This window comes from Talpa europaea (assembly GCF_964194135.1).
Source record: "Talpa europaea genome assembly, chromosome: 4".
Classification (NCBI taxonomy): Eukaryota; Metazoa; Chordata; class Mammalia; order Eulipotyphla; family Talpidae; genus Talpa; species Talpa europaea.
Window position 1 is genome coordinate 102,238,567 of NC_140070.1, and position 11,307 is coordinate 102,249,873.

Consider the following 11,307-nt stretch of genomic DNA (forward strand, 5'->3'; position numbering starts at 1 on the left):
TGGACCAGCCCAGGATCATGGAATCCTCAGTTAACTGATTATGTTAAAATCTCAAAAGGTAAAGGAATTACCTAAATACTTAAATTTATACATTTTCTTTCCCTAGAATTAAATATCTCCATAGCAGGGAAATAGGTTAACAATATATAATGAAAGGAATTAGTTAATTGGCTGCTTCGTTGGTTAAGAATTAAAGAATAACTTTGACCTTTAATTTTGACCTTGTCACTTTCATTGAAGTTAAAGTTCGAGAATAAATAATTATTGCCAGCTCTAGCCACATGAGGTGGCAAAATAGTCACTGACATCATGTGAGGGGTGCCGAGATGCCCCTTGTCTAAAAATATCTTCCTGACATCAACCTTATTTGCCTACTAACTTAAAAGTTATAGTAAAGAATGTTAAATCTGTTATCTGTTAATTCCATTCTTTTTAGCTTGGGTCAGTAATTTAAATATACCTGCTATATGCCTTTTCATGACCTAGTTGGCAAGGGACACTTGGTCACCACCTCATCCTCATCTTTCCAAGCTCTGTCCTTCTTTGTCCTTGGTAACACCTGGGCTGCCCTCATGCCCTTGGCCACTAACATGCAGGTGGCTTGTAGAGTGCTGCTGTTTCAGTAGACTCAATAAAACATCAAAGTGAATTTTATGCAAGCATGCACAGGGTAGGTTTACTATCGATTTGGGCAGATCGATAGAGTCCTGGAGGCCTGGGTGGATTTTTCAGACTTTAATGTTCTCTTAGGGAACCAGGTACACAGGCACACCAGTCAGGGAGGCTGGAATGCAAGAAGGCAGTCATGGGCCAGGCAAGGGGTCTGGGAGGCAGGCAGGCAAGCGAGTCTCCCAATCCTCCACAAATCTTCACGCTTTCTCGATTTTTCCCCTCCCTCCCTTCACCCCTCTTCTGTACTCATACCACTTGCCTTCCTCATTTAGCCCCGCCTCTAGGCTCAGTGGTGCACACTTACGCATGCCCAGGTGTCCACAAGTAAATATGCATGTCCCACGCCCACACTCCCAAGCGCCTCCTGCATTAACACAATCAAGGCCGCAGGTTACAGCCATAGAGTTTAATGGCATAAAAAGCCTGATAAATTTACTTACCCTACTGTGAGGTTAAAGAAAACAAAAGTGGGCCTCCCTGGTGGCACACGGGGTTAAGCACTGCACTATGAAGCAATCCGCAGCCTCTGCAGCACGCATTTGATCCCCAGCCAGGGAGCAACCCACGTGGTACAGCAGACCTCTCCTGTCTCACCTCCTGCTCCCCTCAGCAGTGTACTTCCATCAATCTGCCGATTCTGTTCCCCACTCTGTCTCTGGTGAATCCTCTCACTCCCCACATCTCTGACCTCTACCCCAGCTCTTGTATGCATAAATAAATAAATCTTTAAGAAAACAAAATTATATGATTAAAGCCAGAGACTCTGGGGCCATAGGTGAAATGCTTTACTTCTCTGGGCCTCAATTTCTCTTGTAGGAGATGAAGAGGTTAGACTAGACCCTTTCCTTTCACAGTGAGGTCCTTGGACCATCACCATTGACTGGGACTGTTATTAGAGGAGATTTGGGCCCACCTCAGTCCTGCCAGATCAGAATCTGCATTTTAACAAGATTGCCAGGTGATTCCTATGCATGTTGAAATTGGAGAAGCTTCAAAGTACAGAATTTCTGATTATCTCCCTCATCCAGATTTCTGATTTTATGACTGCAAGGGTTAAGAACAAGTACTATAACCCACTGAAAACAATTCTGACAGCATGAAGATTGTTATAACTCCAACCTCCTGAAGTCTTTTCTACTGAATTACTTAAACCTAATAAAATTGAAAACATTTTTCTTCCTTAAAAAAACCCCTGAATTAATTATCTGACATCATTATATTTTCCTTCTAAATTTGTTTCAAATTGATCTCACAGTTCTTTCAAAGTTCTGCCTTCTTTAGGTTTCCGTTCAAATTCAGTCAACTGAGACTCAATAAGTGTTGATTGAGGCAGTGCTGTACTCACGCTCTCAGTCCCTAGGAATGTCCCCCACACTCCTGGAGAGGCGTTCCTGCTGTCTGGTTGAGCTCCTGCGGTGCCACCAGAACACATCTCAGTGGTCTCAGCCCTTCTGCTCCTTTATGCTCTTCATCAGAATGGGTTACAGCCCCTTTCCCTAAGGTTTGTGGACTTGTGCAGCCAATGGCAAGAGAAGCTGAGTCTCAACTGGCACCTTCCTTTTTATTTCATTTTTTTTTTAAATAAACAGTATAATGCAAGTAAACAATAAAAGCTACAAGCTTGGGTCTAGGAAATAAAGATGCCCTCAGGTTACCTTTTTGGCCTCCATAAATCCCTCCAGGCTGATGCAGTATTGTTTGAATTCCTGAGTGCTTAAGGAGTGAATGTTTTGTGGTAATTACAAGGGAACAAAAGTTGGTGGGGGAGATTCAGGGAATTCACATTCTTAAAGGAGCAAGATAAACTTTTTAAAAATAGGGTTTGAAGATTATTAAACTGTCAGTGGTTTGTAAGATATATCGGAGTGAAGGAGAACTGAAAATTGAAAGGCCAGCCAAGGGCCGTGGGAGTGATGCAATGGGAAGAAATAAAGGCTTGGAGAAGGGAGGTGACCATGAGAATAACCTTCTTCATAGAGGAAGGACTAACAATAGGGTGACTCATATTTAGACACTTTTCCTACTTTATCTCATTTGTCACAATCACATGGGTTTTTATGAGCTCTATTTTATGGATAAATAAATTCACTTTCAGGAGATTAAATAACTGGTCAAAAATAATTTGGCTAATACATGAGTGCTCATTAAGTTATTTTGTAAAGAGGGTGTCAGATAAAGCCTCTTGTGGAGGTAGCATGTGAGCTGAAATCTAAACGACAACAAGGAGTCCATAATGCAAATAAGTACTAAAACCAGGAGAGTCCCAGGAAAGCCAGGAACATTGGTCACCCTGCTCACCATGGATAGGTTATTTAACTTCTTCAAGCTGTCTTTTTCCTATAAAGTGGTGGCGATGATAATTATCCCCAGGCTGGCAGAAGAAATTAAAGAGAGAGTAGACAAAGTCTCTTTGATCCCTGCTGTTAATATAGATAACCACGATAATTTATTACTAATCATTCATATTCATATTTTTATATTTTCCCCTAGAGTTACGGAGCAAGAAGTAATTAGAGAGTTATGGTAAGTACCCGGTGCTTATTGGAACTTCATTTTTTCAGAAGTCCTAGTCTGGCTTCATTTAGCCTGTCATCCAAGCAGCTGGCAGACTTGTCCGTACGGTTTGAGGATATTTATTGGCTTTTTGACAAACTAGAAGTACTAGAGCAGGACCAAGACAAAATTGATAAGGAGTAGGGGGAAAGGACAGAGTCAAGAAAGATTTCAGAACAAAGAGTTTAGTACAACTTTCAAAATTAAAAAAAAATCCAGCAGTAATCTAAATTGTTAACTATTTCTCCAATCAGCAAGTTTAATTGAGCACAATGGTCCAGCTCCTGAGAGATGGGCTGGGAACACAGATGTGAGCAAAACTGGGCATGGCCCTTGTCCTCCCAGTGCGCCCCCTGGTGGTACTTGGTTAAATGACAACACACTCATTCTGGAAGATTATACTGCAATTATGAAGAAGGTTTGCAAAGAATAACTAAGAAAACAGCCTAGTCTCATGGTATATAATAGCAAGTTTAAAAATTGTTTTCATAGTATGGCATGATTGTATTCACAGTATTAACTGTGTGATGTAAACCACCTATAATTCACTACTCAAAAATAGCAATTGTCAACATTGTGGTTCATTACATTCAGCTTTATATTTGCCTTTCCTATTTTAAACACACCTACCATATACATAGAATAAACTAGTGAAAAATAAAGAAAAATTGTTAACTGTTATTTCTAGCTGTGGAATTAGGAGTCCTATTTTTTTTTTCTTTCTTCTCCATGATTGTCTATAATTTTTAAGGTTCCCACATTAGACATGTATGACCAGGAAACTAAAACAGTCATGTGTAGAGCTTCGCTGCGAGTAGTCACTCGTCTTCTCTTTCCCCTTGCCTTTGATGTCTCCAGGGTCGGGTGCACAGACCTCCTCTTGGGCAGCACAGGCATTGTGAGAGATGTTTCAGCCGGCACTGCCGCATTCCTGTGGAGCCCGAGGTCTCCTGCCTCGTGATAAATTGCCGTCTGCTCTGTGGTGCCACCTTCCACATGTGCAAAGAGGAAGAGCATGAGCTCCTCTGCCCTTTAGAACAGGTTCCGTGCCTCAACTCGGAATATGGCTGCCCCCTTTCTATGTCCCGCCACAAGCTGGCCAAGCACCTGCAGGTGTGCCCTGCCAGCGTGGTCTGCTGCTCCATGGAGTGGAACCGCTGGCCAAACGTGGACTCTGAAACACCCCTCCATCAGAACATCATGAAAGAAACTCCTAGTGAGGAGTGTTTGGATACAGCCCTGGCCCTCCAGGACCAGAGGGTCCTTTTCAGATCTTTGAAAATGGTAGAACTTTTCCCAGAAACTAGAGAGCCCACCGAACAGGAACCAACAATGAATGGGGAAGCCAGTTGGAAGGAAATGGGGGGAGCCGTGGGTGGAATGGGTGCTGGTTTGGTACCACATGACTCTCTGTCAGCTACTAATGGAGAGACGGCAGATCTGAGCCAAGAAGAAAGAGAGGCATTAGCCAAAACCAAAGATGGGATGGACCTGGCCATGTTTGGCAAGTGGGAAAATATGTTCAGCAAAGAACATGGGGCCTCTGCTTTAACCAAGTCATCAGGGAGCTGTGAGAATAAAAGCACGAATGGTCCTGGGAACGAACAGATTTCTAGCAGCAATAACACGGTAGGAGAGGGTAATGCCAGAGGGACAGAAACACAGGAAAACCAGCAGCAAGGGGATCTTCATGTAGCTGTAGAAACAACTGGCCTTGCCCCTTGGCAGGATGGTGTTCTGGAAAGACTAAAAACAGCTGTGGATGCCAAGGACTATAACATGTATCTGGTGCACAATGGAAGAATGCTTATTCACTTTGGTCAGATGCCTGCTTGTACTCCTAAGGAGAGAGACTTCGTTTATGGCAATCTTGAGGCTCAGGAAGTTAAGACTGTATATACCTTCAAAGTTCCCGTGAGCTACTGTGGAAAGCGGGCTCGTGTTGGCGATGCCATGTTGAGCTGCAAGCCCAGTGAACACAAGGCAGTAGATACTTCAGATTTAGGGATCACGGTGGAGGAGCTACCAAAATCAGATCTCATCAAGACCACTCTTCTGTGTGCTCTGGAAAGAGAACTCAAAGGTCACGTCATCTCCGAATCCAGGAGCATTGATGGGCTCTTCATGGATTTTGCTACACAGACATACAATTTTGAACCAGAACAGTTTTCCTCGGGGACAGTGCTAGCTGACCTACCTACTGCCCAAGATGGGGGGCTTCATGTGGAGCTGCACAGTGAGTGTGTGACCAGGAGACACAACAAAAGCAGCTCTGCCTTCACTTTCACTTGCAACAAATTCTTCAGGCGGGATGAATTCCCCCTACATTTTAAGAATGTCCACACAGACATTCAGTCATGTCTCAATGGCTGGTTCCAACATCGATGCCCGCTTGCCTACTTGGGATGTACATTTATTCAAAACCATTTCCGTCCCCCAGGGCAAAAGGCAAAGCTGATCTACAGTCAAGAGCTCCAGAGCTTTGCTATCAAGCCAGAGGTTGCTTCAGAGCTCAGTGAGGGAAGGAAGAGCAACCATCTCTCAGGCTCCAAAAGAAAAAACCAGAACTCTCTAACCAGCCTGCCCCTGGAGCTTTTGCAGTACATTGCTGGGTTCTTGGACAGCATCAGCCTCTCCCAGCTCTCCCAGGTATCTGTGCTCATGAGGAATATCTGTGCCACTTTGTTACAAGAGAGAGGAATGGTCCTCCTCCAATGGCAGAAGAAGAAGTATTCCCATGGAGGCACTTCCTGGAGAGTCCACAGAGAGGCAAGTAAATTCATTTACTCATTCATTCATTCAACAAATATTTATTAAGAACCTTTCATGTGCCAAGCACTGTTCTAGGACCTGGGATTGTACTAGGTTGCTAGGGATAGACATAGTCTCTGAACTCAAACAGGCCAGTCTACAAATGTATAAACGACAATACAGACAGTGGCGGTGGTTGTTCTCTATCTGTGTACACTGAATATTTTCTGTTTGCTCCCATGAACTATTTCCCCAACCTCTCTGCCTGGATCTGTCCCCTTGGAGTCTCAGTGTCAGTTGGTTCCTTTGACCTCCAGCTTCTACTTGAGTTAATCTAGTGGAAGTGTATCAGAGAGAAGAAAGGGTAATAATTTCCCCTCCAGGAGATGGGAGGGAGGGAGAAAGAAATATCAAAATGGAAAAAAATATAACACTGAAGTATTTATTCCTCTGACTTCTTCCCTGCATGCACTCTCCACACCACTTTGGCTGTGACCCTCTCCTGAGGGCTGTATCAGCTGGTTGTCTCTACACAATTACTACTTCTGGGTTCTCCTTCCCATTCAGGCATATGGAAGGAACCCTCTATAGATTGTTAACAACTCCAAATGCTGCACTGTACCTTGTGGCTTTCCTATACACCGCACATGTTTAAATCATTCCTTTTAAAATTCTCTTCAGATCACCCAATTTGATCAGCCCTTTGCTTCCTTCCCAGACTCTGATACAGTATGCCCACAAATGTTCCTCAGCCCCATGTCTGAATTTTTTTTAAAAACAGATTTTGCCTTTGTTAAATGCACATTGGCATGGGGCCTCCCTGGCAGCACAGGGGCTAAAGACAGCGCTGTGAGGCTCTCACTGACCACTGCAGCCTGAGTTCCATCCCCTGCCAACCAGGGAGCAGCCCACATGGTGCAGCAGACCTCTCAGCTGTGTGTTTCAGGCAATCCACCTGTTCTGCTCCCCACTCTGTCTCTGATGAATTCTCTTACTCCCCATGCCTCTGGCCTACACCCCAGTTCTTATAGGAATAAATAAATAAATCAATCTTTAAAAAAATATAAAAAAACAAAGACACCTTGGCATACTTAACTAATTTGATCCACTGAGTTCCAATGCTCCAAATACCTATTTTTTTTAAACAAAATTCTCCCATATAAATCAAAGAATCTTTCCATTCAAAAGTCCTTGTTCCTTTTTCCTAATCAGGTATGCTTGCTCAAATGTGTTATAACTTGTCTCAGCTTGTACCGTACAGAAATGAGACTCATAATTCACTGTGTCCATGGTGCCCTTAGCATCCTTTCCCAAGGTAAAGATGTTGGTGACACGAACCGTATGTTTACGATGCCCATTTAGATGAATAATTCCATAATCTCCCTGTTGAGTTTCTTCCGAGTATCTGGGTATGTGCAAACTGTCATTGGAAATTAGAGTTGTTTGCGTCTATTTTTATTGATTATATCTAAAACATTTTATATATTTTCCAATAGTTAGTCCCTGAGCAGTCTTTTTCAAAAAATAATCCTGACACTCTCCTTCATGTATCCATGCCTTTATCCATGTGTTAATACCACCAACGAACACATGTTCAAGTTAAACTTAAGTTAAACTAAGACCCAGCTCTTAAGAATCATATAATCTAGAACTGCATAATATCCTCCTCTGTAAAATCAGAGGCAAATGATTAATGGAAATACTAGAAACTCTATTATTTTTTGGTTCAAGGTCATCCCCAATTAAATGGTTGCTGGTCACACTTGACTATCATTTGGAACAAATTAATTTCCTTGCAGAGTAAGACAATTTAGCTAAGGTTAAAGGACACTCATATTAAAATGGCTTTTTAAAATGAAAGAGAAAATAGTTCTAAGATCTCAGGAAATACTTTTTTTATATAAGAACGGTGACAAAAACTGAGGATGAAGTGATGTGATTGAAGGGCTCAGATTATGCCTATCCTCTAACCAAATTTCATAACTAAAGACTTTGCTACCATATTCTTGATGGGAAGTTGAAAGGGTGCTTGAGTACCAGAATACTGGATTTTTCCTGTGGTGTTTCATTCTAGTGAAACTCTTACTAATTAAGATGATTTTTAGTTTTAAGAAGTAGAAAATCAACTTAAAGTGGCATAAACAATAAAGGGAATTAATTTGCCCTTATAACTAAAAATCCAAAGAAAATGGCTTCAGGTAAGTCTTGATTTAGCAGGTCAAGAAAACGTCCCCACTGACGTTTTTTCTCTCTATTCTTATCTCTACTTCCTCAATAGTGGTTCCATTCTTTTTTTTTTTTTAATATTTATTTATCTATACAAGCACTGGGTACAGTCAGAAGCACGGGAGGGTGAGAGAATTCACCAGAGCCAAGGCGGGGAACAGAACAGGCAGACTGATGAAACACACTGCTGAGGGGATCAGCGGGGCACAGCAGGAGAGGTCTGCGCACCGTGTGGGACCCTCACCCGGTGCGGGGATCTAACCGGCATTGCAGAGGCTGCGGGCAGCTTCGCAACCCAGTGCTCAACCGCTGCGCCACCGGGGAGGCCCAGTGACTCCATTCTAAGACAGTTGTCCCTTGGTGGTCCCTGGCGCCTACCAGTAGCTCCCAAGACTGCAACTTCCCAGTTCAAGTGGTCAAGCACTTGGGGAAAAAGAGGACCTGCTTCTAGATGTCTCAAACAGAAGTTCTACATTAGAGTCTCATTGCCACTGATTACCCTGCTTAGAATCATGTATCTATTCTAGAACTAATCCCTGTTACTGCGTGGGAGGAGGGGACAGGAGGAAGGATGTATGTCAGTTTTCAGATTGGTCCTATTCATTCTCACGTAATTACATGACTGTCTTAGAAGATTTCCATTTGGGAGGGGGAAGTACGAATCCATGTTGAAACATGGAAACAACAAATGCCTGCAGCAGCCACTAACACTCTCTGAAGTTAGGAACAGGAAGGTGAACAGAAAGGCATTTCCTTATACCTTTCAAATAAAGGCAGCCTGAGGGTATTGCCCCAAAATTCACTTTTGAGCTTTTATTTTTCCCAACAGATCTGGCAGTTCAGCAGCCTCTTCTCCAAAGTCAAGAGCTGGGAGTTTAACGAAGTCGTCTCCATGTCTGAGCACCTGAAAACCTGTCCTTTCAATGTGGTAGAGCACAAGACTGAACCGGTTCTTTTGACCAGCATGTGTCAACCCCGTGAGCAGTCCAGAGAGAGCTTAGTAGCCACATTTAGGGCCAGACCTCAACGAAAACACCCCTTCTGAACACTCAGAGCCACCATTCTTGGATTCCCCTGCAGAGTTACTGAAAGTAGGATTTTGAGGACTTCTCTCTGTATGCTGTGTGCATGCTTGCCTGGGTGCGCTGGAATATGCAATGTTCTGTAAACCTGAGCAATCTAACCAGTCTATCCCATGGCTTGTATAATTGCTTAGTGCCATATTGATGATTTCTTTGCTTTCTGTCTTTTGTTTTCTAAAGTAAATTAGCCTGAGGAGAAAATAGGTAACTTGAGGCCATTTGGGAGATGAACAAGGCCTTAGGGGATCAGAGAGCAAGGAAAACAATGACCAGCACTAGCCTGTGCTTTTTGTAAAGAGCTCTTTAGTTTTTACAAAGCACCTTTCAAAATTGTGGGACAGACAATGCAGGGACAGGGACTGAGGTGCCTCCCAGAGCACCCAAGACAAAGGGTACGCAGTGTGTTCAGGACCTGGGGTTGTCTTGACAGTCAAGTCTGGGGCTTCTTTTAGTTACCCTACTACTTCTGAGCCCAGACAGTACCAACTTCACCTGACAAAATGGAGACATTTACTAGTCACAGAAGCCTCGAGGACACCACTGGCCAAAGGATGAGAAGGCTAAAATGAGGTCACAGAGTGTGATATGTAGAATCATACCACACAGAGAAAAAAAGACCTTGAAAAATAGAGTCCAAAGGAGACAATATATTTACAGGAAAATATAGGACAAACGGCTTCACTTAAACGTCTTAATAATGGCCTAAGAATCAAAGTTCTTTTCTTCTAAAATTATAATCTAGATCTAGATGAGGGGCAGCATATGCATAGTCCAGCAACGCCCTATGCTATCCGAAGTAACCTCAAGGCTTAAAACCAACTTCAGTGTCATGCTAGAATATTCAGGATAGCCAAGGACTAGACATTTGGAAAATCTCAAACAAGGCCAACACCAGTTCTTGTGGCACCAGTCACCAGGTCCTGGACACCATTACCCATGAGGGACCTTGGGATGGAAGACATGTGAGCATAGCAGTTCTGTTACAGAGTAATTTCCATTAAAAGGGGGCGGTTTCATGTTCCCTGGCCCACTAATGAAGGGTGGAGCTGAGCAGAGAAAAGACTTAGAGAAAGAGACTTAGAGGAGGCAGAGACAAGTGAAGAAGGTGCACTTGCTTCTCGGATCTGGGGGACGTGGAGGGAGACATGTGGAGTTGAGAGACTGTCAGAGACTCTTGGAAGAAATGAGAGACCTGGGTGGAGGCTGACAATGGCAGCCACTGGCTTGATTTGTATTCTAATTTTGCTCACTTTGTCCCAAAGTTGTCTGGCCCCATCTGCCCTTTTCCTGTGGTTCCAGCTACAAGGTGCCTTACACCTTTGACAAGTTTTGAGGCCTCAGTAGCTTCACTTTGGGCCCACCCTGTTTGGCTGAGCATTTACCCACAAGGGGACAGGTAATTTGGTATGTTTTATGAGAAAACTATTACCCTTTCTTCTCTCTCTATGCACACTATCCTATTAAAGTTCTTTCACATAAGAGTGTGCTTTGTCTTTATGTGGCAGATGGCAGAAGCTGTGTAAAGCATGTGTAAAGGTGTGCAAGTTTGGGGATCCCAGGGCTCCCCTCAGTCTGCAATCTAACAGTTCCTTATAATTGCTCCAATCTATTATTGGTCAAGACTTCAGCCTATCAAAAATGGGTGATACTGCTGGGTTTTGGTTAGAGTGAGTTCTCTTAAGAACAAAGTAAAAGAAAATATACACAATAGAAACATCCATAAAGCAAGGTTTCTTGAACTATCAACATTCTGAACTGGATAACTCTTTGTGATAAGGGATTGTCCTGTACATTATATGATAAGCAGCATCCTTAACCTCAATCCAATAGATGCTAGCAGCACCCCCACAGATGTAACAACCAGAATGTCTCCAGACATTGTCAAATATCCTCTAGGAGCAAAAGTCACTCCTGGTTGAAAACTGTTGCCCTAAAGTTGACATACCAGTAGGAGTAAGTATTGCTACTCTTTTTAATATTGCAAAATATTATCTTGCCTAGTTATCTACAATATTTAGGGTTT

General features: G+C 43.0%; 1 protein-coding gene across 1 annotated transcript; it reads left to right on the forward strand.

Moving 5' to 3' along the window:
* Positions 1-661: 661 nt before the first annotated feature.
* FBXO40 (F-box protein 40) lies at positions 662-9,247 on the forward strand (the record flags this gene model as incomplete). Its single annotated transcript, XM_084232677.1, has 3 exons — positions 662-670; positions 4,084-5,994; positions 9,032-9,247. The coding sequence occupies 3 exons, from the start codon at positions 662-664 to the stop codon at positions 9,245-9,247; spliced, it is 2,136 nt and encodes a 711-aa protein (XP_084088803.1).
* Positions 9,248-11,307: the final 2,060 nt, after the last annotated feature.